This window comes from Schistocerca serialis, chromosome 8 (genome assembly GCF_023864345.2).
Source record: "Schistocerca serialis cubense isolate TAMUIC-IGC-003099 chromosome 8, iqSchSeri2.2, whole genome shotgun sequence".
NCBI classification, from domain to species: domain Eukaryota; kingdom Metazoa; phylum Arthropoda; class Insecta; order Orthoptera; family Acrididae; genus Schistocerca; species Schistocerca serialis.
The window spans coordinates 615,512,047-615,539,154 of NC_064645.1; the positions used below are offsets into that span (position 1 = coordinate 615,512,047).

At 40.0% G+C, this 27,108-nt stretch overlaps 1 protein-coding gene across 1 annotated transcript in view; it reads right to left on the bottom strand.

Annotated features, from left to right (window-relative positions):
• The window catches only part of LOC126416789 (ninein-like protein), a 145,112-nt gene that overhangs the window by 115,706 nt on the left and 2,298 nt on the right, over window positions 1–27,108 (bottom strand). Inside the window, exons 2-7 of the mRNA XM_050084656.1 lie at window positions 22,432–22,592; window positions 18,536–18,656; window positions 11,209–11,369; window positions 7,392–7,648; window positions 3,074–3,331; window positions 953–1,093 (exon numbers count right to left, since the gene is read on the bottom strand). Of these exons, the coding sequence (XP_049940613.1) occupies window positions 953–1,093; window positions 3,074–3,331; window positions 7,392–7,648; window positions 11,209–11,369; window positions 18,536–18,656; window positions 22,432–22,592 (1,099 nt within the window). The remainder of the gene's footprint in view (window positions 1–952; window positions 1,094–3,073; window positions 3,332–7,391; window positions 7,649–11,208; window positions 11,370–18,535; window positions 18,657–22,431; window positions 22,593–27,108) is intronic.

Sequence of the window (27,108 nt, forward strand, 5' to 3'; positions counted from 1 at the left end):
TAACGTGCACATTTCCGCATCCACTTGTAATGTAATGCTGTAAGAGACAGTTTTCAGTCATATTGTTGCAGGGGATGCAACCTAATTGGGACATTACAAATCCGGAAGCAAGAAATAGTCCTAATAACAGACACACAAATGTGCTGTGGCAAAAAATCAGGTCTCAGCCTTAATTTGTAAGGTTATTTTTACTCTCTTCCGGGTTATGAAATACTACCAAGAGAAGAGTGAAACAATGAAATGCTAACAGTATAGCACAATTTTGGAGGATGTGTTACTACCAACACCATCAAGTTATTGCAAAGAATCCTTGTCTCTTTTTCTAAAGAATTTAATACCACTCTTAGCAATGCTCACTACCACAACGCAGCTGCAACTTTTGATACAATTTAGAGACATTAATTTCAGAATGTAGAGTACCTACCAAATAAACATACTCTAAGTGTTTAAGTTTATCAAGGGTTTAGGACTGCTGAAGGCACTTTGTGAGAATGTTAATTTAAATAAAGTCAAGATCAAAAGTTTGTGGGCATTCTTAATTGAAAGACATAGTCAACAATTCTTTCTCTGCTGGAATAAAACAGATGATGTAACAATAAGAGAAACTTGCTGAAAAGAAGGGTGATTATGCAAAAACTGTCATACTTTTTGCAACAGCTTCTACAAGTACTATCAAAGGGAAATTCAGCTGAGAAAAATAATAAATTATGACTCAAAATTGTTGGTCAGTGCTTATCTTCAGGAGGAAAAAATTGTAGTACTGTCAACAGACACACTACCTACCTTTTGGAAGTAATAGTTCCTTCCTCGAGGAGGAGGGAGGGATGGGTTAATAATAATGTGATAACAACATTGAAGATCATCAGCACAAGGGCCTTTGAATGTAGATGACTGTCACCTTCCCTTGCTTGTGGTATGCGTATACATGTAACTGGCTACAAATCTTACTCACTTGACCTGCATTTGACTGGACTGTTCAAGCCGAGCATGGCTATCATCAACCTCCTGGGCCAGCAAGGAGGCTCGTTCATTGGCATCTAAAATATCAGCTCGAAGTTTGTCTCTTTCGCCACGGAGGTGTTCCAAAGACAATCTGTAAATATAGCAAACACTTTTTAAGTTTCTTATCGCAGATAAGTGACAATTATATCCATATTAAAAGTTAGTGTTTTGCGTGTAAATGTAGTGACATGGGAGCAATATGAAATGACTGCAGTCAAGAATAGAAAAAAAATGTAATGACTAACAAGGAGGCCAGCAAGATGAAAGTTGCTAAATGCCAACAGGAAGAAAACAGCAAAATTCATTTTTAAAATCACAACAAAACCATAACCTCCAAGAAAATATATAAGTGATTGCAAAATTAATAATATCAAAATGAAAATTTACTTGAGAAAATTAAAATTACAAAGAGCCATAAGCAATTGCTCCAAGAGGTGAAATTCCCTTACTGCCAATAGAGACATTTAAAAGTGAGAAAACTATTCCTGGCTTTTGGAACTATTGGTTCCTTAGTTACTTCCTCAGGCAGGAAAGAGAGATACATTGAGGAAGTTCCAACATACAGCCAATTAATGTCTAGATCAGGGCCAGTGGCAATCACAGTGGTGCTCATCTACTGTTCACAGGCTGGCAACACATCACTTCACTTCACATAGCAAATGGGATGATTTTTTGACATAGCAAATGAGAGGCGAGAAGACAGGCAATGTCTTTCTAGCAATGAAAATGAAGCCATTGTCTTGTTTGCTTTTTTGGTGTATTAGTGAGTTTCAAGAGAAATATTTTGTGATTATGGCAGTAAGTGCTATAAAGTGGACTGATTTAAGTGAACAGAAAAAGGAAAAGATAGATGCTACTTACTATAAATAAGACACGTTAAACTGCAGACAGGCACACTTGAAAGACACTTACACGAAGGTCTCAGTCACAGCCTTCAACAACAAAAAACACACACACACCATTCATACACACAACCAAGCACATTTCATACACATAAGATCGAAGGCTGTGGCTGGAAGCTTTGGGTAAGTGTCTTTTAATTATGCTTGTCTGCAACTTAACATGTCTTATTTACGGTAAGTAGCAATTTATCTTATCCTGGACTGTTTACATTCCTATCTCATGTTTCCTTTGTTTAACTGATTTAACTGATTTAGTTCCGCATCGCAATGTCACCCATTGGCGCATGTCTCATGGATTAATTGCACAGATACAAAAATGTACCAAATGTGGTTGTGAAATGACTATGCAACCAATCTGCAAGAGCACATTCAGTAAGTGGATCAATGTTTTTTAATTAAATCATGGGAGAAGGTATGTGGATCAATGTTTATTATTAACAGTCACACATTTCATATATTAATAAACACTGATCCACCTACCTTCTCCCATGATCTAATTAATCTCCAACAATTTAATTAAAAACATTGATCCACTTACTCAGTGTGCTCATGCAGATCAATTGCGTAGCAACACAGAGCAGAGAAATGTTTCACTGCTTTTTCGTGTATACCATTGATTGCGACAGTAGTACAGTTTAAACATCTGTGACACACACAATGAACAATTAAATTTATAATCCTAATTTACAGCAATGTTCCACCCTTTCTTCTGAATGTATTACTTCAAAACATGTTGCCTGTCTGCTGCTCCCTCATTCGCTGCGCAACGCTAATTGCCAACAAACCTTCTTTTGTTCCTGTCATACCTCATGGCAAACTCTGACAACATTCCTGCATGAAACACATAAGTATGCCACAGAGTCTTTTACCAATGCAGCCACATCCTCAAGGATGTTACCCAGCTGCATTACCTTAAGTTTCCTGAACATTCACTATGATGGGAAGTTCAAGTTTCACAGGTTGATGAAGATTAGAAAGGAAGGATACGAGGGACCCCACTTCCGCGAGGATGAGGAGAAATACAAATAGTTTTTTCAGTTTAAACGCATCCATCGACAGTACTGGAATTTTACTCCTGAAAAATTAATAAAAAATTCTCATCTACTCAGATAATGGGAAATAAAGAGCAATATCAAATCTGCTTTAATAATTAGATACTAGTGTCTGACCTGAGACAACGGACTTCTGCCTGGTAGAGAGCGAGGGCTGCATGAAGTAAGAGCTCAAGAGCACTATATCCATGTGCCGCGGCATCAGCCTGGGCTGCTGGGAGCTCTGACTCCAATGTAGTGGCCAGATCTGAAAGACGCACTTGACCACCTGTGCCCACTTCCGGAAGCCCCAAATCTCTAGCAAGACGAGCTGCTGTTGCAGGAGACATGCCTGCTGTCTCCCACAACTCTAGTACTGCTTCCACGGGAACCAGCCTGTCATGTGAACAGACAAGAAAAAATTAAATAACAAAAAATTTTGAGGTGACGAATGCTCCACAGTAACTAATTTGGAAATTAGCAGCAGGAAACATCAGTGAAATATATGTCTAGATCTGAGTGAAATACGATGGTACCACAGACCAGAGCGTAAGAACTTCCTACAAATATGCTGCTAAGATATCTGTTGAGCAATCATGATAGGTTAAAACTAAGTACTGAACTATGGACGAAATATGAATTTAAAGAGCAGTACTCTTCCAATGTACTAAAACTGTTTTGCCCCCTAGGCTGAATCAAGGGCAACATTTCAGGACATCTGGCACGATTCATTTTATTTACATCAAAACCAATAACTATCAATGAATATTTCAAAGAAAAATATGTAACTGGTTGCAAACATAAACAGACATTCAATGAGTCAAATAGGGGAAAGGCAACCACTCACCTCAAACTGATGCATGGAGCATAGAGACACATAACAGGAAACAACATTCACACCAACTATAGAGATCTTGGAGGTGGCGCAGTGGTTAGCACACTGGACTCACATTCGGGAAAACAACGGTTCAATCCCGCGTCCGGCCATCCTGATTTAGGTTTTCCGTGATTTCCCTAAATCGCTCCAGGCAAATGCCGGGATGGTTCCTTTGTAAGGGCACGGCCGACTTCCTTTCCCATCCTTCCCTAATCCGATGAGACCTATGACCTCGCTGTTTGGTCTCTTCCCCCCAAACAACCAAACCAACCAATTCCTCTCTCGGACAGCGCTCGGAAAAAACGAACATATAGAGCTCTTGCTCTTTTTCTGGAAGTGTGCACTTAGGTGCCTGTGTGGTTGTGCTCAGAAGCTAGTGTGAATGCTGTTTCATGTTACGTACCTCTGTTCTCCACACACTGGTCTGCTGCAGGTGAATGGTTGCCTTTCTCTTATTTTACATATTGCTTCATCCAGGAATTTCCATTATTGTTATTCAGATATTTAATGAGATATTCACATATACTGGACAATCACAGAGTTCAACTTGTCATGAATTTTATGGTAATTAAAACATTATCATTATAAAACTAACATTTGTTATGAAATATCTGCACTACTGTAATCACAAATTTTCTTATTTTTCTTTCTACCAAAGGGGAACAGAGACTTTCAGCTCAAATTTCTGGTCAAATGGTGTAGATGGAAACAAAACCACTGCTTTCATAGGCAAAGATTTGATTTGACATATTTGGTATGAAATTTAAATCAGCTGAAGATCTTCAACCAAGCAAATTCCAGTGTGTAAAAATGCCATTTAATACAATTTTGTTGCTCATCACTGCTGATGATGAGGTTGCTGGTACTGCTTCAGCACCATCCATTTCATTACTATAGTTCACAGAAGTAGAAACACTTCATTTATTTTCCATGAGGTACATGAAGCAATAGTGTAACAGTACTTGTGAATTTTACCTACAAATATGTTCGAATCTGCAAGTTTACATTATAACCATCATTTTTGAATCACAGTAAACTGAAGAATGAAATGGCAGCACAGAAAGTGAAGAACCTTATCTGGTATGATTAACTTTCTGTGTCAGCTGAAAGTAGGTGAAAATTAAGTATTTAATACAGTAAGTTATTGCAATAATGCTGTGCAAAGCAATTTCAGCAAAACAACACACATACTTGGGGAGGGGTGGGGGGGGGTCTACTGTGAGCACAAATTTCAGAAACATTACGAACATGATAATAGGAAAGATATCTCACAGAAAAGCACTCGCATCAAACTGAAATGTGAATAGACTTAATTGAATTATTAAATCTCACTATCAATTGCAGTGCGTGCTGATCTGTGGCTTCAAATGCTCAGGAGGAATAATCACTCTACATCATTCGAGAATAAATATATGCCTTCGTTAACAAAGTCTATAGCTGTTTGCTGATAAAGTCAGAAAGTGTCAATGCATGCGCACATTCATCCATTCACGGACACACACATCGTGTTCTGTCAGTCCCCACTTGAAGAGGATGTGGAATGAATCAAGTTATGCATTAACTGGCAGAAGCAACCAGGACCAGGTTCTTAACCCAGACAACAATCAACAGAAGAGTCACTGGCAAAACGAAGTTATCAGGTGTCCATGAAGCAGGCATTGTTAAGAGGTGTAAACTGGACAGAGCCAGTCCAACAGGCAGTTTTACCTTGCAGACTACAATCAACACATTTCTGCAATGTTTCATGAGTCGCAAACATAACTAATGTCACTAAAACAGGGAAAGCTGTCCTCAAACCAAAAGGTTGCTTTGAAACTTGCAGTGCGTTGTTTGCTGTGGTCCTTCCTTTACTGACCTTTTGAATGACTTACTCTGACTGTTATAGGGATCCACCATTTAACAAGCTCTCCGAATCATGTCGCAACTTAACATTTTTCACATGTATGGAGCTTGCCAGAGCTGAAAGAAACAGCAAGTGTTAAAAAAAAATATCTTGCAACTGACAGAGGATTGCACCTTGAACCCCTGGATTTGTAGTCTGACACTTACCCAGCCAGAAATCAAGTCACTTCACATACACTGCCTGAAAAAACACGAAACACCAAGAAAGGAAGCAGGAAACAAAATGAAAATTCATGAGTTGAGAGAGTATATGATGTTACTTCAGTGATTACAATCACAAGTCAAATTTAGAGAGAGCTTGACATTATGAGTCCACTTAGCAGTAGAATATTGTAATTCTTGTGGTCTGAATGTGTGCACCAATACATTTGGAAGGGTGTCAAAGCCACTGTATCCTTTCCTGAGGCAAGCTGGTCTGCAACTGTTGTAACTGGTCCTCGATACCTTGGATACTGGCACTGGGATGGAGAGCTGATGCCCAATCCGGTTCCACACATGTTCTATCGGGGGAGATCTGGTGATCTTACTGACCGTGGAAGTACCTTACCACCATGCCGGCAGTTCATAAGAACATGTGCCCTGTGTGGACAAGCACTGTCCTGTTGAAAAATGGCACCACAACACTATCACATCAATCACTCCCAGCTGTGACCTGAAGTCATATCCAACAGCTCCTCTCACCATTTCATTAGGAGATCATCACTGGGCCTCTCCACATCTTTACAACACTTTTCAACAATGGTCATCCAAGGTAGTGCTGGACGTGATGCAATACCACTCATCAGCAGTCCATGCTTACTGCTCATGGCACCACTACAAACATGGCCATTTCTGTTGCAGTGTTAATGGCAGTCAACAAATAGGGTGGTAATTCCCTAGTCTGGAAGCTGCTAGTCTCCAACCAAAGGGCAGGATGCCACAGAATGTTCCAGGGAGTCTATCACTTGTTCTCGGATGGCAGATGCTGAGGTGAAAGTGTTACCATGTGCCTGGTGCACAATACAGTGAGCCTCCTTTATGGTAGCCAGATGTGATCAACTGGAAACCAGATGACGAGTATGTCTGCCCTCATATTTCCATGCATTCCCATACCGAGCACTGTTTAATTAAATGCCTCACAACCATGGATGCTCCATGGTTCGCATAGCCTTCCAAATGGAGACCCATAATGATGCCCCTCTAATATTCTGTCAGGTGCTGTTACTTCTGTCCCACACAAGTATGTGGCATCTCTGTGTCCTTCACGGCAATCACTTAAAATTTCACACCCTCTTATAAGCCCTACCAGGTCTGGTAACAACACTAAATACAAACAAAATTAATCACTCTGGGGGCAGTTCTACCCACCAGAGAGAAATAAAACTTCAATCGTTTACATCTGCTGGTAGTTTGTCTATGTACAAAGTTACACTGACACCTCACCGTGTCTTCTTGGTGCTTCATTTTTTTTTGGTTAGGTAGGGCATAAATATTGTAAAAAAAATTATTGCTACAGAATCATGAAAAAGGAACCCAAATTCTTCCTTAATAATAATAATAATAATAATAATTACAGGAAAATTAAGCAGCATGCTGCTGCCTAAATGCCCCGCCCCCTCCTCCTCCCAATTCCAGTTGTTTCCTCATCAACTTGTAGTTTCATAAATCTGTACAAACAATGCAGTTTCAGATTCTCACCCTGAGTTGTTTGTATCCAAAGCTAGGAAGTGTAGTTCCTTGTTCACATCGCCTGTCTCATCAGGATCTCCAACAACTGGTCCTGAAGTTCTCGATCCAGAATGGCCACACGTTGCATCCTTCTCCACAAGTGACGGTGACACACTTACACCCACAGTTGCCCAACTTCCAGCATTCCGAAACAGTTGTAGAAATTCTTGCAGACTTATGCGACCTTCGTTATCCACAGAAAGCTTCTCAAACACCTGTTGGACAACCTGCACACAACACAGTAATTGTTTACACAACAGCAGTGGATGACTGAACTTAACACTACCAATAACATTTATAATAGCACTAAATTCAGGTATGGGTTACAGCATACACTTCTTGCATACTGGCAGGACAAATAACCATAAAAGCAGATACATGAAATATATTCACAGTTGAGAATCATCTGTGTAATGGAATGACAAAAACAAAACTTTGTTTCAGACTGGGACTCAAACCTGGATTTCCCACTTATTGCGACCAGTCACCTTACCATATGGCTATCTGAGCATGACTCACAGCCAGGCACAAACTTCCATATGTCATCAACCATGTGTCTACAACCCATTCTCATAGATCCATTATGTATATTCCCATACAGGGATGACATTTTACTTGAAAGCCACTTGCCCAGTGTCAGTGGCCAAATACGATATTGCAGTGCCTGTGTTATTTTGAATTTCAATGCAATGTTTCTTCAGACATGCATACACGTCCAAAGGAATAGACACTGCAGTAACTAAAGCCATCACGAAAAACATGAAATGCATGTTCGAAGGAATAAGCATCCTTATACAGAATAACAAAGGCATTTGAATACTGTATTTATCTGCCGACACCAGGTAAGCAACTTTCAAATAAAATGTCTCCCCCGTATGGGAATAAACATAATGGACATACAAGTACAGGTTGTAGGCACATGCTTGACAACATACGGAAGTTTGAGTCTGGCTGAGATAGCCAAATGGTAAGGCAACTAATAAAATTTTAAGTAAGATTTTGTGTAACGATGTATAACCCCTGTGTATGTAATTCGATGTGTAATCCTCATGTTTATCTATGAGGGTTTAAGAATAAGTCACATAAGATTTTATAGCAGACTTCATAATTGTGCAACAAGGGCACACCCTTTGCTTCTTAGTACAGATGTTGGACTGCAATGGCACTCCACACATGGCAAAACAATATCTGTGATCCGTTTATGTACGAAAACAGTTATTAGTAGCCGGCAAACAGTAGTCTGCAGCTGTGGTCTAATGCATTTGTGACTAGTGATGGTTTAACGAACATGTGCAATGACAGATTATGTTATTTTACGGTGTCTGAATACGTGTGCTCGCACTGTGCAACAATATCACGAATGTATTTAACAGTATTGACAATGACATACAAATGTGTCAGCTTACATCACGTTGACATGGCTTAAACCCATAATATGTAAGTAACATGGCTACATAATTAAAATGTTGTGTATAATTGGACAACGCCGTGATACATAATATACCTGGTTCAAAAAATGGCTCTAAGCTCTATGGGACTTAACATTTGAGGTCATCAGTCCCCCAGACTTAGAACTACTTAAACCTAACTAAATTAAGGCCATCACACACATCCATGCTCAAGGCAGGATTCGAACCTGCGACCATAGCAGCATCACAGTTCCGGACTGAAGCGCCTAGAACCGCTCGGCCACCGCGGCCAGCTAATGGATCTGTAAAATAATTTTTTAAACATTCGGTATTTTTCAGCAGCACTTGATAATGGCCTAAGGCCAAAACTGCAATAGTGTGTAATAAAAGCTTATAACAGTCACTGGCGCGAAGATGATGTCCTTCAAAAAAAAAAGGTAAGACAACGGTTTGCAATAAACGGGAAATCTGGGTATGATTCCCAGTCCGGTAGAAATTTTCATCCTTGTCATTCCATTATACAGCTAGTGGTCGTCCATATTCACAACTGTGAATACATTTCATGTATTTCATGACGCCTATTATCTCAGAGTGCTTGTTCCTTCAGACACATATGCATTCCCCGTTAGGAATAACACAGGCACTACAATATCACACAAATACAAATTGTGAAGAAAAAATGAGAATAGTTTTGTTGGTTCAACAAGCATCTTCAGTTGCTTTCACACATTTCAAGTTTACCTGGATCTGGTGACAGCAATAAGGTAAATTTATGCATAAATTCTTGCTTGCTACGAGTGGCATACAACTACAACAAAGATATACATAAACTATTCCGTTAGGAAGTAGAAATTATTAGAAATTGTTTGAAATCAATACTCAATCAACAGCACAAGCAAACTGCTGAAAGATCAATTACAAGGCAAAATTATCCATTTCAAACGAATTATGGCAGATTAACATTAATACAGCATACAATATCGTTTCAACCCCTCCTTCATTTGTATCCCGCCCTGTGAAAAACAGTGTAGGATGTAGCATTCCATCCACAATTATTTCAACTTTTGGCATACACAATAATCAGTTTAGGTAATGTGCTTAACAGCCACTAAATTTCAATAGTTGCAAATTTATAGCAGGCTTCACTTGAAGACTACAAGACATGGTTTGGAGTTAGATCCCCAGATGATCCTGCAATTTTCTCTGTTACTTATTGCTTCTTTCACCTATGATTTTTAGATGATTAATGTGAAAACTGATACATTTGAACTGCTTGTTCTCACATGTGCATCTCTACATAACTTCTTTTGAAGAAGTGTAGCTTCATCACATCTACAGGGTCTAGCAAAAACACCTCCCATATTTAAAGAGTGTTCCAAGCAAACAAAGAAAGATATATACAATATACTTTTATTGGTGAACAATGAATACTATACCATTTTACATTAGTTGGTTTTAAAAAACACATCCAGCAAATGGCATCCTCCATTACTGACACACTGACAAAACCTTTCCCTGAAGTTTTCCATAGTTCTTGTGTCATTTCATGTGGCTCAGTGGCTTCAGTTGAAGGCTACAAGACTAAGGTTTGATTGCCAATTGATCCTACAATTTTCTCTGCCTGTCTCACTTTGGAATCTTAGCCTTGCTCATAATATTACTTGTAAAATGTGCCAAAATCTTAAAGCCAAGTTCCTGTCTTCAATAATAATTACATGCTGTATATCAACCTGACGACCGATTCGAACATCACAGTATTTTACAAAGACTGTTTCTTCAGTGTGAACTTGCACATTCTGTCAGTTATTTGGAGACTTACACTTTAACAAGGAATATGAATCATGGTGCAACTTTTCTTTTTGTTCCCACAGACTAAAATTACTATAAAAGGTGAAAGTCACCATACCTGCCATATTGGAATTCAAAAATTTGGATTTGTTGTCTGACAGTCATCCATGCAGCTACCAAGTAACAATCTTTATTATTGTCAACAAATATTACAATTTTCTTTAATTTTTCTCATGAGAAACTAACTTTCTTATTCTGTTTATCAGTGTTAGCAGCTACTATCTATAGTTTATTAATACACACTTTTCTCCATACTTCTACTCCATTTGATACTTCTGTTGTGCTTCCAGTGAGCTGTCCATTACAACCTCTTTTCTCTCAAACAATGGATGCTTTATTTTCATTCATTAACTGCATTTTTCACACCCAAAATTATCAAATTATTGCAATGTCTTTCTGTGGACCCACCTATATTCTGGCCGCCTGTTAAGGTAGTATGAATATATTTCTCCTATCTGCACTTCCATTTGGACTGGTTTTCAAAATACCAATTCTTTATTAACATAAATGAAATATCAATACAAACTAACCTCATCGGCAACAGAATCCAGTCCAATCCGTTGACAAACAAGTGCCAGCTCTTGCCTGTTGAGGTAACCATTACGACCAACACCGAGAGAATCACATGTTGTCCTTAAGACCTCTTCTTCAGAACTATCCAAGCTTGGTGGAGCACTATCATCACTTACACCTGAAAAGTTATTGCTTCGGTAAAAAAAAAAGAAGACACAAATTATAACAATCTTAAATTCATTAGTGATGAAAAACTGACCCAACAATTTTGCACGATTTCTGAACAAGACAACAATGGTACAAAAAAAGTCTGCAATCTCAGCCAGGTGGTACTGCTACAAAGAGAATGAGCAAAATCCTACAGTAACAGGAATAGTAAATTATTTTGACACACAATGAAGCAAGGTCAATTTTATAATGAAATAAAAAATGTATTCAACTGGAGGATCAATGTTTAGCAATAATTAGTATATTGTAAACTATAAGATGTACGTGTTGGTGATGTCAATTCACACACAAATAGAAAGTCAGAAAAGTGGATTATTTGGAAGGCATCATGGTTTTACCATTCACAATGGCATTCCTGATAGCAACGTCACAGTGCTGGAAACCTGGTTTCCCTGCTTATTGTAGTAGTATGTGAATTTTGAGACAAATGGACAGGAAATTTGGCTATTATTACCTATACTTTTCATTAAAAGCCATTAACATAACCACGAAGTTACAATACAATGGATACATGACTCATGATGTAGGACACGATTGGCTGTAATACAAGTCCACTTAGAGTAGGGTACACAGTGAGTACTGGAGCTAAATATGACCATACAAACTGTAAAAATTATTCACATATTAGTCATCCTAGGATTCAATGAGAAAGTGAATCAGCCAGAAATGCATGGAACATTTTTGGAAACTCATTAATCAATGTCAATCAGACTCCTCATAATAGTGTGCAAATTAGAGTTCTGTGGACTACATTCTGATATGATGCCACCTGCGATCCAATAGGGTGGCACACCTGAACCGAAGAGTTCGGCACACAAAAGACTTTGGGAACATTTAAATTTTATTTGTTGTCAAATACAAAATGTTATACTTTCATTTTAAATACACACATTAAAAAAAGTTTGCATCACCCCGGTTCCCAGAACTCCTGAAGACAGACATTGACTGTGGATATTGCATCACAGACACAGTCCCTTTGACTGTTCAGAGAGGTCACTAAACTTGCCCAAAGATGTAAGCAACTTCACATGAGCAGCGCCTGTTAGACGGAGGAGGTCCGACAGCTGATCAGCTCCAGTCATTCCATCAGAAAGGAGGTACATGGTGCGTGTAGTCTGTAGTTCAACCATGCCTAGACAGTCAGTACTGTGGTTTGATCACATCTACATTGTTACTTTGTGCCAAGAAGGGCTCTCAACAAGGTGTAATGCCGCTTCCTCAGGATACAAAATTGAAAATATAAAATAGTACTCAAAACCCAATAAAAGCCCCCAAATCCAAGATACAAATTCACGTCCCACTGGAACAGCATCGTTTGCATAGTAGCAAGTATATAGAAAAGAAATCCAGTATAAAGTTACGTAATATTTTAAAAAGGGAAAGAAAAGAAATAGAATCCATTAATTTCAAATTAAAATAATAGTACATCGCAAAGTAGTGTACTGATAGATCACGGAATAGAAAGAGTGAACTTAAAGAATACTACTTGTGAGTAGTCTTTGAGGACACTGCGTAATACAGAAGAAGAAAGTCATACATTGTTAACGTGCTGCTAGCGCTTGCTGGATCAGGTCGTGTCTCAATGTGTGCTCTTGTACATAGGCGTGACAACATTGTTTTGTGCGTTTCTGGAAATTTGCGATTTGCTAGGAATCATTAAACTTGAAATAGGTAGATCATGAGTATATCATTATGTAAAGCCAAGAGAGCAAAAGACCCGAACTTGTCTTACTTGATTATTATACAGGGAAGACTGAACTTTACCCCAAAGTAATAGACTGTTAGTAATTTACTGACATAGGAAGTGAATACTGGTATTGGATTGTGAGAAAGTACTGAAGTTTCGTTAAAGTAGTAAATGAAATCTGGATCTTGTTACAAACTCTTTGACTGAAACTTACGTAATTAATTCCACCCAGCTTAGGGAAACTTCCTTAATACTTCCTTAATACAATAATAGGGCGTGAATAGTACATAATAAAGCAGCATAAAGTGGATTTACCGTGTGACGTTCCTTTCAGTTTGGCAGTTTGCATAAAGTCCGTTAGATGGTAACACTCCTCGGATATGTCAATTCACTCACTATATATTAAAAATTAGATCAGACGTCACTGTTACATTTTTATTACTATTACTGGTATTATTGGCAGTGGCTGCAGTTGTATAAATTTGTTCATAATCATAACTGTTAAACAGCAGTTGCTGTTTCATGCTTTCAACTTAAACTGGGGAGGGGGAAAAAAAAGAAGTAGTTTGTGAACATCCAAGATGTGCACTTATAAGACGCCATTGGAGCAGTCTATTAGCTAAATAATTTAAACTATATTACACTTCTCTAAAAACAGCACCTGCCCTATTTACAAAGGGGAAACCATCAGTCAGGTTTGGTGGAATTAAAAACTTTACAGTACTCCTGTCAGATTCAAATATATTCTTGGTCCACTAAAAAAAAACACCTGCTTCTTGCTGTCTACATAAGAAAGGAACCATTCATGAGCTATCATCAGATGATATTCCAATTTCTGCAACAGTATGGCCAGGACCTATTATCTCAGCCTAATTTAGTGGCTCTGAGAACTATGGGACTTAACTTCTAAGGTCATCAGTCCCCTAGAACTTAGAACTACTTAAACCTAACTAACCTAAGGACATCACACACATCCAAGCTCGAGGCAGGATAAGAACCTGCGACCGTAGCGATCGCGCGGTGCCAGACTGTAGCACCTAGAACCGCTCGGCCACCCCGGCTGACCCTAATTTAGTGAAGTAACTTCTCAAACACAATTTTAGTAACCAAGTAATACATGAAACTGGTCCAAGTAACAAAACTATGGCTTTATTCATGAACCTCTAAACAATAACAGAAATCAGATTATTGCGGATCCCATATAACAAGATACAGAACACTGATGTGAATGATAAAACTGGAAGAACATAAAAGAGGGTCAGTTAGCACTGCTCCATACATATACCGTACATGTGTGTGTCACCAGCAGACGGCACGGGAGAGTCCACAATGCACGCACATCTCCCACAGCTGGCCTCCAGTGGCCGGCCCACGCTCATAGTTATTCTCACAACTCATTGGTATATTGGAATTATATTGTTGTTAATTCCATTTATTTCTTTGTGGTAACGTTTCCCTAGATTCAGATTTTTAAATCACTTTTGCACCCTAAAGCATGTCCACTTTCTTCCTCGTGTTTTCTAATTTCCCTTTCAGTTCGTGAAGGGATTTTTAAGTCCAACCCATAGAGAGGTGGAGGAAATGGAGCACTGAGTTTATCCACAGACCTGTTAATGGAATCATACTAGCATAAATGTGTAGTAATTTAGTGAATCACAAAAAACCTATCAGAACACGCACACAGAGGATTTATATTCAGCAAAAATGGGCTCGAAATGTCCACCTTCACAACTGCACGACACAAAAAGTAGAGATCAATATGTTTTCCAATTGGAGCATTTGTCTGCCCTGCTACAGGTGATCATGTGCACACATCTGATCTGCCTTTACATGACTTATTTCCAATCCCGGGAGCGGAAAGACTTACTTTAGGGGGAAAAAAGGACGGGTATACACTCGCACACACACACACACACACACACATATCCATCCACACATATACAGACACAAGCAGAAATATTTAAAGACAAAGAGTTTGGGCAGAGATGTCAGTCGAGGTGGAAGTGCAGAGGCAAAGATGATGTTGAATGACAGGTGAGGTATGAGTGGCGGCAACTTGAAATTAGCGGAGATTGAGGCCTGGTGGGTAACGGGAAGAGAGGATATATTGAAGAGCAAGTTCCCATCTCCGGAGTTCGGATAGGTTGGTGTTGGTGGGAAGTATCCAGATAACCCGGACGGTGTAACACTGTGCCATGATGTGCTGGCCGTGCACCAAGGCATGTTTAGCCACAGGGTGATCCTCATTACCAACAAACACTGTCTGCCTGTGTCCATTCATGCGAATGGACAGTTTGTTGCTGGTCATTCCCACATAGAATGCATCACAATGTAGGCAGGTCAGTTGGTAAATCACGTGGGTGCTTTCACATGTGGCTCTGCCTTTGATCGTGTACACCTTCCAGGTTACAGGACTGGAGTAGGTGGTGGTGGGAGGGTGTATGGGACAGGTTTTACACCGGGGGCGGTTACAAGGACAGGAGCCAGAGGGTAGGGAAGGTGGTTTGGGGATTTCATAGGGATGAACTAACAGGTTACGAAGGTTAGGTGGATGGCGGAAAGACACTCTTGGTGGAGTGGGGAGGATTTCATGAAGGATGGATCTCATTTCAGGGCAGGATTTGAGGAAGTCGTATCCCTGCTGGAGAGCCACATTCAAAGTCTGGTCCAGTCCCGGAAAGTATCCTGTCACAAGTGGGGCACTTTTGTGGTTCTTCTGTGGGGGATTCTGGGTTTGAGGGGATGAGGAAGTGGCTCTGGTTATTTGCTTCTGTACCAGGTCGGGAGGGTAGTTGCGGGATGCGAAAGCTGTTGTCAGGTTGTTGGTGTAATGGTTCAGGGATTCCGGACTGGAGCAGATTCGTTTGCCACGAAGACCTAGGCTGTAGGGAAGGGACCGTTTGATGTGGAATGGGTGGCAGCTGTCGTAATGGAGGTACTGTTGCTTGTTGGTGGGTTTGATGTGGACGGACGTGTGAAGCTGGCCATTGGACAGGTGGAGGACAACGTCATGGAAAGTGGCATGGGATTTGGAGTAGGACCAGGTGAATCTGATGGAACCAAAGGAGTTGAGGTTGGAGAGGAAATTCTGGAGTTCTTCTTCACTGTGAGTCCAGATCATGAAGATGTCATCAATAAATCTGTACCAAACTTTGGGTTGGCAGGCCTGGGTAACCAAGTAGGCTTCCTCTAAGCGACCCATGAATAGGTTGGCATACGAGGGGGCCATCCTGGTACCCATGGCTGTTCCCTTTAATTGTTGGTATGTCTGGCCTTCAAAAGTGAAGAAGTTGTGGGTCAGGATGAAGCTGGCTAAGGTGATGAGGAAAGAGGTTTTAGGTACGGTGGCAGGTGATCGGCGTGAAAGGAAATGCTCCATCGCAGCGAGGCCCTGGACGTGCGGAATATTTGTGTATAAGGAAGTGGCATCAATGGTTACAAGGATGGTTTCCGGGGGTAACACATTGGGTAAGGATTCCAGGCGTTCGAGAAAGTGGTTGGTGTCTTTGATGAAGGATGGGAGACTTCATGTAATGGGTTGAAGGTGTTGATCTACGTAGGCAGAGATACGTTCTGTGGGGGCTTGGTAACCAGCTACAATGGGGCGGCCGGGATGATTGGGTTTGTGGATTTTAGGAAGAAGGTAGAAGGTATGGGTGCGGGGTGTTGGTGGGGTCAGGAGGTTGATGGAGTCAGGTGAAAGGTTTTGCAGGGGGCCTAAGGTTCTGAGGATTCCTTGAAGCTCCGCCTGGACATCGGGAATGGGGTTACCTTGGTAAACTTTGTATGTGGTGTTGTCTGAAAGCTGACGCAGTCCCTCAGCCACATACTCCCGACGATCAAGTACCACGGTCGTGGAACCCTTGTCCGCCAGAAGAATGACGATGGATCGGTCAGCCTTCAGATCACAGATAGCCTTTGCTTCAGCAGGGGTGATGTTGGGAGTCAGATCACGGATAGCCTGGGCTTCAGCAGTGGTGATGTTGGGAGTAGGATTGTGACAGGATACTTTCCGAGACTGGACCAGACTCTGAATGTGGCTCTCCAGCAGGGATACGACTTCCTCAAATCCTGCCCTGAAATGAGATCCATCCTTCATGAAATCCTCCCCACTCCACCAAGAGTGTCTTTCCGCTGTCCACCTAACCTTCGTAACCTGTTAGTTCATCATAATGAAATCCCCAAACCACCTTCCCTACCCTCTGGCTCCTATCCTTGTAACCGCCCCCGGTGTAAAACCTGTCCCATGCACCCTCCCACCACCACCTACTCCAGTCCTGTAACCCGGAAGGTGTACACGATCAAAGGGAGAGCCACATGTGAAAGCACCCACGTGATTTACCAACTGACCTGCCTACACTGTGATGCATTCTATGTGGGAATGACCAGCAACAAACTGTCCATTCGCATGAATGGACACAGGCAGACAGTGTTTGTTGGTAATGAGGATCACCCTGTGGCTAAACATGCCTTGGTGCATGGCCAGCACATCTTGGCACAGTGTTACACTGTCCGGGTTATCTGGATACTTCCCACCAACACCAACCTATCCGAACTCCGGAGATGGGAACTTGCTCTTCAATATATCTTCTCTTCCCGTTACCCACCAGGCCTCAATCTCCGCTAATTTCAAGTTGCTGCCATTCATACCTCACCTGTCATTCAACATCATCTTTGCCTCTGCACTTCCGCCTCGACTGACATCTCTGCCCAAACTCTTTGTCTTTAAATATGTCTGCTTGTGTCTGTATATGTGTGGATGGATATGTGTGTGTGTGTGCGTGAGTGTATACCCGTCCTTTTTTCCCCCTAAGGTAAGTCTTTCCACTCCCGGGATTGGAATGACTCCTTACCCTCTCCCTTAAAACCCACTTCCTTTCGTCTTTCCCTCTCCTTCCCTCTTTCCTGATGAGGCAACAGTTTGTTTCGAAAGCTTGAATTTTGTGTGTATGTATGTGTCTGTTTGTGTTTCTATCGACCTGCCAGCGCTTTCGTATGGTAAGTCACATCATCTTTGTTTTTAAATATATTTTTCCCGCGTGGAATGTTTCCCTCTATTTTTTTATATATATATATATATATATATATATATATATATATATATATATATATATATATATATATATATATATATATAGAGAGAGAGAGAGAGAGAGAGAGAGAGAGAGAGAGAGAGAAACATTCCACGCGGGAACAATATATTTAAAAACAAAGATGATGATTATATATATATATATATATATATATAAAAGAATAATATCATTATACAACAAAAATTCTCCATATTAGAAATAGCACGCAGAATTTGGCCAAACTTGTCTTCAAAGTAACTCTTTCTGAATGAAATGCACAATTTAAAACTGCATCCATCATTAAAGCCAACTTTTCTTTTAATAATATACATAAACAGAAAAAAAAAAATGTTTTACCAGGAGTTTTGCTGTCTGGAAGAGAAATTGATCTTTTAAAGCTCTTGCCATCATCAATGCTAGTCTTTCGTTTTCTTGGAAACTGGCTCTCATCAGCAGCTGGCGTGTCGGGTGACGATCTCTGTAAACATTGTTTTAGTGTGACAAAGGTCTAAACTATTTATACAAAAATTTCAAAACAAGTATAAGAAAATTATTATAACATTTATGCTTCAACTAGGGACAGGAAGAAATCATTTTATTTTATGGCCAAATTTGATATTTTTTGCCACATCTTACGTAACCTTTTTTTGCCAAATTCAGTGTTACAGTTTTTTGCCAAATTTGATATTAACTTTTCTGCCAAATTCATACTGTTTTTTGGTAAAATTTGTTTTTCTGGCAATTTCAACATTTTTGCCAAATTTGGCTTTTCTTTTTTGCAAAATTTGGTGCTATTTTTCGCCAGTTTCATTGTTTCTGTCAATTTCGTATTTTTCTCTTTTTGGTTTTATTTTTTCTGAATTCGGAGTCTTTTTTATGAAATTAGGATATTTTTGTCAAATTTGGACCTTTTTTCCCAAATCCAGAGTTATTTTCAGACAAATTAGGTTTTATTTTTTACAACAATGGAAAATCCAGGACAGAATGTAACAATTTTATGAAAAGGATAGTTGCTACTCACCATTTAGCGGAGATGCTGGGTCACAGATAGGCACAACAACAAAAATTTGGAGTGCGGCTATGGGCACTAGCATTGCACCATCCTATACCAACCTACTTATGAGCCATCTAGCAGAATCCTTCCGGAACACCCAGAATCCCAAATCTCTCACCTGGTTTAGAGTCACTGATGACATCTTCATGATCTGGATTGAGGGTGAGAACATCCTATCCACCTTCTCCCCCTTTCACTTCACGTGGTCCTATTCAACCCGATATTAACCTCCACCTCAAAGATGGCTACATCAGTAACCCCACCCATATCAAACCTACCAACCACCACCAATACCTCCACTTTGACAACTGCCACCCATTCCATATGAAGAAGTCCCTCCCCTGCAGCCTAGCCACCTGTGGCTATCGCATCTGTAGTTATGAACAGTCCCTCTCGCTGAGGCCTTCAAAGACCATAAGTACCCTCCCAACTTTGTACAAAAACAGGACTTCCATGCCTTATCTCTACAGTTACTCACCACCTCCCATAGTCCCACCATCGGGCCACAGAGGACCAGTCCCCTCGTGACTCAGTACCACCCAGGAGAAGAGTAACTGAATCACATTCTCCACCAGGGTTTCGACTACTTCTTGTCATGCCCTGGAATGAGGACTGTCCTTCCCACCCCTCCCACGGTGGTATTCCATTGCCCACACAATACGCATGTCCATCCCTACACAATCCCTGCTCCCAATCCCTTGTCTCCTGGCTCGTACCCCAGAAATATACCTAGATGCAAGACCTGTCCCATACATCGTCCCATCACCACCTACTCCAGCCCAGTCACAAGCATCACCTATTCCATCAAAGACAGGGCTACCTGTCCAACAAGTCATTTGGTCTACAAGCTAAACTCCAACCACTGTGCTGCATTCTACATGAGCATAATAACTAACAAGCTGTCTGTCTGCATGAATGGCCACTGACAAAACTCTGGAGAGGAAAGAGCTGGAGCATCCCATTGCTGAGCACGCCACCCAACACAACATTCTTCATTTCTGTGATTGCTTCACAGGCTGTGCCATCTGGATCCTTCCCAACAACACCAGTTTTTCTGAATTGCGAAGGGTAGAACTCTCCCTGCAACATATCCTACATTCTCCTAACCCTTCTGGTCTCAACCTTCATTGGTCTTTGTTTCCTTAGCCTCTAAAAGCTCCTTCCCTGTTCCCATTCCAGCACTACACAGTCCTCTATATCCACTGAAGCACCTACAGTCTTTTTACCCCTCTCCTTTTCCTCTAACACCCTCCCACCCCCTCCTCGGACGTCCCATTCGGGTTCGGCTGCCAAGTGAAAGTCTTGTTTCAATCGGCACCACATTGGGTGACTTTCGGCTGATGAGGATGAAATGATGATGATGATAACTCAACACCCAGTCCACGAGGGGAGAAAATCTCCAATCCATCCGGGAATGGAACCTGGCCCAATGCATGGGAGGCAAGCATGTTGCCACCCTGCTAAGTAGGCGGACGCCCTCGGTCTAACCACCTGACTGCACCTAGCTACCCCAACCTCTCTCCACCTCATCCCTGTGTGCTCCCACAAGCAGCACTTTACTGTTGCCCAACCTACCCTGTTATCCCTGCCTCTCCCCATCCCAGCCTGTTCCTCACTCCCGCCACACATTTGCATCTCTCATCACATACTGCTGCTCACAGTGTGGCCTCTGCAGCCAGAGACTGCTGTCGAGTGTGAGAGTTGTGTTTGCATGTGTGTGTATGCGTTCTATCTCCGACGAAGTCCTTGTTAGCTGAACACTCATTTTCTGACAGTCTTTTTGCTAATAAACTTCCTGGCACATTAAAACTGTGCGTCAGACTGAGACTTCAACTTGGGATCTTTGCCTTTCGTGTAACCCACAACCCATCTTCACAGCTTCAATCCCGCCACTACCTTGCCTCCTACCTTCCAAACTTCACAGAAGCTCTCCTGCAGACCTTGCAGAACTAGCACTCCTGGAAGAAAGGATATTGTGGAGACATGGCTCAGATACAGCCTGGGGGATGTTTCCAGAGCAAAATTTTCACTCTGCAGCAGAGTGTGCAGTGATATGAAACTTCCTGGCAGATTAGAACTGTGTGCCAGACCGAGACTCGAACTCAGGACCTTTGCCATTCATGGGCAAGTGCTCCACCATCTGAGCTACCCAAGCCTGACTCACAACCTTTCCTCACAGCTTTAATTCCATCAGTACCTCACCTCCTACCTTCCAAACTTCACAAAAGTTCTTCTGCAGACCTTGCAGAACTAGCTTTCCTGGAAGAAAGTTTTACTCAGCCATGAAGTTTCATATCAGCACACACTCTGCTGCAGAGTGAAAATTTCATTCTGGAGTATTTTTGTTGTGCCTATCTGCGACTCAGCATCTCCACTATATGGTGAGTAGCAACTATCCTTTTCATAGCATTGTTTATTTTTTGCTGAATTTGGGGTCATTTTTGCTTTATTTTTTGGGAAATTTGCTGCTATTTTTGGCAAATCTATGCTACTTTTTGCCAAATTTGCTGTTATTTTTGCCAGATTTCATTTTACCTTTTTTGGTAAATTCAGTGTTACCTTTTTAGCCAAATTCACAGGTTTTTTGCCAAACTTGGTGTTATTTCTTTTTGTTAAATTTGTTGTTTTCTGAATTTTTGTGTTTTTTTCCCTTTACCAATGTTACTTTCTTCCAAATCCAATACTATTTTTTTGACACTTTTAGTGTTAGTATCACCTATAGTTATGAGGGAAATGTTCATTTATCTTAAGATTACACACCAACCTTAAAAATCATCGATTTTGCAATATTTTATAAAGCTGCCAATTTCACGTTATTTTTCATGTTATCATGTCAGAAAGTTTCCTGTCGCTACTTCTAACCTGTCCTGTATTTCGCCTTTTCAGAGTACAGGATAAACAAAAAATGAGAAAAGGCAATGAGTCACCTGCAGCTGATTGATGGATGGTGCATAAACAAGCAGAACAGCTCAGAAAATTTCCAAAATCATCATTTTCTGAGCTATTGCTTGTGTTTTTGTGCCATACATCATCCAGCTGCAAATGAGTGGTTCACTTTACTTGTTTCAGTTTCTTGTGTCTATCCTGGAATTTCCAACTTGAAGAATAGTTAATTAGAAAATATGTATTGCAATGGGCTCATTCACAGATGAAAAATTAACTTGCCAAAAAACTGAAATGTTATGTATCATACCATTACCATTATGATATCTTTGACATCCCCATCCATACTTATAAGAATTTCAGTGTCAGAATCAACAGCAGCATCCTTATTACGAGGATCCTTGTCTTTTATTTCTGGTTTAGAGCGGCGTCCATATTTTTTCTGCCCAAAAACAAATTTTGGGGACACTTCTCGATCTGCAATATAATAAATAAAAAACTGAAAAATACTAATACTGAAATACGAGCAGGCACTATTAATAGAGGAATGAATATGAATAGAACTGGCAATATCACAGAAACTGCTAAGTAAAAAGATGAGAAACAAAGCACCTGCAATATCTGTAATTAACATACAACCAACGTGAACAGCAACTGACAATTTGGTGAAAGGAAAAATTCATCATCACTGGCATATCAACTAACTTCAAAGGTGATTAACATTTAAGGCCTCAACAAATAGAACAGAGCTTGCAGCCTCTGAATATGACAGCTGTGCTGCAGCTCTGAACTGTGAATTATTACATCATACTGGTCAAATGAAGAGCAAGTTTGATGCTACAGCCTGTCCCCACTCAGAATGGTTAGTTGTCTCCAAGTGTAGTTGCACTGCTACAGCCAGTACATGCAAGCACACTTCCACATACAAGAATTTGCAGTGAATCTGAAGAATCTGCAGCAAATTTTTCAGCCACTGGCTACTTTGCATTTGTTGCACTTAGGGGCAGGTGTTGCTGTATATAAAATGTAACTAACATATCAAAATAATTTTCAACTGTGGAATGAGTACTCATAAGCAGATAAAAGCCGCATCTGAAAAGTTAAGTGAGTGGTCTCAAAAACAAAATACCTTTACTGGCCTTTAAAGTAATCACCATTAGCTACAAAACACTTCTGACATTGGTTTTAAAGCTATTGGAAACTGTCAGCAAACGCCTCTTGTGAAATTACTCAAAGCACGATGGCCACACATTGTTGGATATCCACATCATTACAGGGGATGATACCTGGTGGTAGCAGTCAATCCAGAGACCATGCAACAGGCAATGGTGTTATGTTCATTATGTTCTCCACCCCCCACAAAATGTTTGCTGAGAAAAAAATCTCAATCCATCACGAACTTCTACTTGAGGGAGGTGGGGAAGACAATGAAAGGCATGCCACTGACTTGATTGAGCTATGGATTGTATTGGTAGCACCAGGTCTCATCTCCTGTAATGATGCTAATATCCAACAATAAGTGACCGTGGTTCTTCGAGTGATTCCACAAGAAGCATTTGCTGACAGTTTTAATGGCTTTACAACCGATATCAGAAGTGAAGTTTAGTTAATGGAGATTACTCTGAAGATCAGTACAGCTGTTTTGTTTGTAACTCCCATTTCCTTTATTTTCTGAGACCATTCATTGAACTTCTCAGACACACCTTATATTATGTCACCAAATCAAACTGTCTACTTGCTACGAGAATTCCACCACATAGTTTTAACCATTTGCACAGTCTGAAAGCTAATGTAGCAATGGAAGCCAGTGTTGCTAGCCACTCTTTCCTCTGTGGTCTCACCTGCAGCTGAACACTGCAGCCATTAACCACAGCTTGAGCTGTGCTGCCTATCAGCACTCTGCTTAACAGTACAGATAAATAATGATGTTAATTTTGTCTTTTGCACTGAAATTAATTCAGGTGGGATGGAAACACCATGGTTAGCTAGAAATTAAGATTGGTCTCTGGACTGGTGGTAGAAAATACATGGAAGAGAGAATTTCATCAGTCTGCAACAACATTCAATAATTATTACATCTTGTGTCCACCCTCGGTCTTTCTGTAGTAAACATTTCAAACAACTTAACAAGTAATAACAGCCTCAGAGGACATAAGAACTTTATGATTAAAAAAGACTGCAGTATATATGTTTAAAAGCAGAGATAAAAAAGGCTTTCATTACTTACAAGACCATTTCGATAGAAAAAAGGGGTGAACAATATGGGTATTCAAATCTCAGTAGTAACTGACAATAAAAATGGTTTCAAAAATAAAATAATTTCCAGCTAAATTTCTACAGCATGCATTCAATAAAACATCATATAGTCTCAAAGACTGAGAAAATGTGTTGTTTTACTGAGCCAACAGATCCAGGAAACATTTACAAATTAAAACTGTGTAGCAAAATAAAATAAAAAAATGATAATTTGGCCAGTACATACATTTCAAAATATTGTAGGATATGTAAGCAATTATTCAAAATCTAGGCACAGTAACAACACCCTCACAATACTTTTACTTAGTTATGAGATCTGTTGTCACGAAACTGCCACGATCTGAAAGTGATACTAGCATTTACAAATATAATATTAGGAACAAAACTAGCCTCAATTAATTACCACTTCACGTTTCTTTTGCATAGAAGGGAGAGATGCATTCAACAACAAACCTATTTAAATGTTTCCCTGGTAAATTAAAGGTGACAGGAGTCAAGGAAAGCAGTAAACAAAAAGTTAAAGCTTTTTGCTTGGTCTTAATCTAATTATGAATGTCTGAATATAATGTACAATAATATTAACACAAAAGCCAATAATGTCATTTTTTGTGGATGGAGTTCACAGTTACACAAAATTTTGAAATTACATCATGGTTACTTTCGACTGTACTATTATTTATTTGTAAAACTCACAATCACAATTATGGTTGCTTGGCTATTACCACATGAGAGAGAGGTGTAGAGGGTAAAAAATTAAAATACAAAACACAGCATATAGTACAATAAACAGCTAGAGCTACTTATGCTGTGCTTTATCACATCAAATGCTAAAGAATGTCTGACATGATTACACGTTCTAACCATCTTCATATCTTGGCTGTCGACATGCAAGAATGCATTTACAAAAAAATGAAAGCGAGGCTATTATGAAAATAGCACAAATCATACATTCAGCTAATGATGGTAATATCTTTTAAATGAATCACATAAAATCACTACTTGTGTATACTGTATCAAAGACAGTTGACATAAGTGTTGAGGAAAATATACTGACATGTCATATTTACATTAAAATAAAATAAAAACATGGGAATCTATTTCCTGGCACTTACTCGGTTGTCATGTAGGCTATACAACATACTACAAAAGTAGTGATTCGATTTGATTTGTGTGAAAGATGTGAACAATGGTAACAGTATGCATAATTTATGCAATTTCCATGAAGTACATAGTCTTACTGTTGCTTGATGTAGGTGCATACTTACAGTTTAAATACGCAACATATGAATATGTTGGCAATGTGTAATGTGCTAAAGCATAGCATAAATAATAGATCGTATTTAATTTTTTATTTCATTATATAACTGGTATATACATGGGATGATGCGAGTTCCATTACACGCACACAATTTTTGCACTTTGCAGTATACCATTTGATAATGGCCATTCAGATGAAGTTGTAAAGAGACTGTTGCATAAGTAAATAATTTCACAGCAAAGGTGGCCAATGATGTAAATGTTGAGCACATAACTAAATACTCACTGTGAAAAAACATATTTTAAACCAGATGATGTGTTCTATAATAGGTGAGGTACAGGAAACTAGTCAAATAATAAACATTATGTGCTGAAGCCTATGGGCAACGGAGAATACTCATCACGATATATGTGTGAAAAACTGACATTTACCTGGCCACCTACATCAGATCTTTTACATTCCCCAACCAAAAATCCCTTCCATCCTCCCTCACTCCAGGAAATTACTGTTTACATACAGAGATGAGAAATAACTTTCATCTGAAATGTCTCAAGAAATCCACTCACTGTCAGTGATCTAGTTCCTCATAAGGAAATACATCACAGTTTTGAGGATCACACAAAACGAATAATCATTACCTTTCTCCCCATACACATTTATTTCCAGAAAAGCATGCCTATTTTACTTTACAAGAAATTATATGTAAATAAGAGAGAGAGAAGCTGATATACGAAGTGGCTGTTTTTACATAGGACTCCATTTGATGGCTAGACAGAACATGGTTCACAAATCTATGGGGTAGGGGTTGCATATGAGTCTTCCACGGGCATAGGGCCCGTCAGCATTTGGTGGAAAAAGAGGAGAGGCGGGAAGGGGGGCGGGAGGAGGAGGACTAAATTAGTTAGTTTTGTGGACAGCGGAATACTACCTTGGAAGCACTGAAAAGTACTGTAGAGAGGATATGCCTCATTTAAGAACATGAGGAAGTTGCACAAGTGGGAATGCTCCTTGCAAAATATTACTGATTTCCCTAACATCCATTGCCTACATTCCCTCTACAACTGCCACTACCTGTACCCATTTTATTCACATCCACCTGCTCTCACTCTAATGCCCAATTACTTTTCTGTTCCATCCTTGTACACTACTTTGACACTTTCCTCGTCTCTATTCTTTCTCTTACCCTGGATATTCTATTTCCTATCTGCCCTTTTTTCTTTCTGTTTTCTCTCTAGATTTTTCCTAACATTCTCTTAACCTGCCCCTGGAAACTCTTAAGTTACTCTAACTCAATATTATCAGCCACCCACTTCCTCCCAACCCTTCCCATTCCTTTCATTCCTCACTCCACACCCAGTCTGTTTCCCCACCACACTTTCCCATCCAAGATCACCAAGCACCTCAGTATGGTGGCAGTGTCGGAACGCAACATTGCGTGTGTAAGTATGAACTGTACATGTTTGCTAATATGAATTAAGC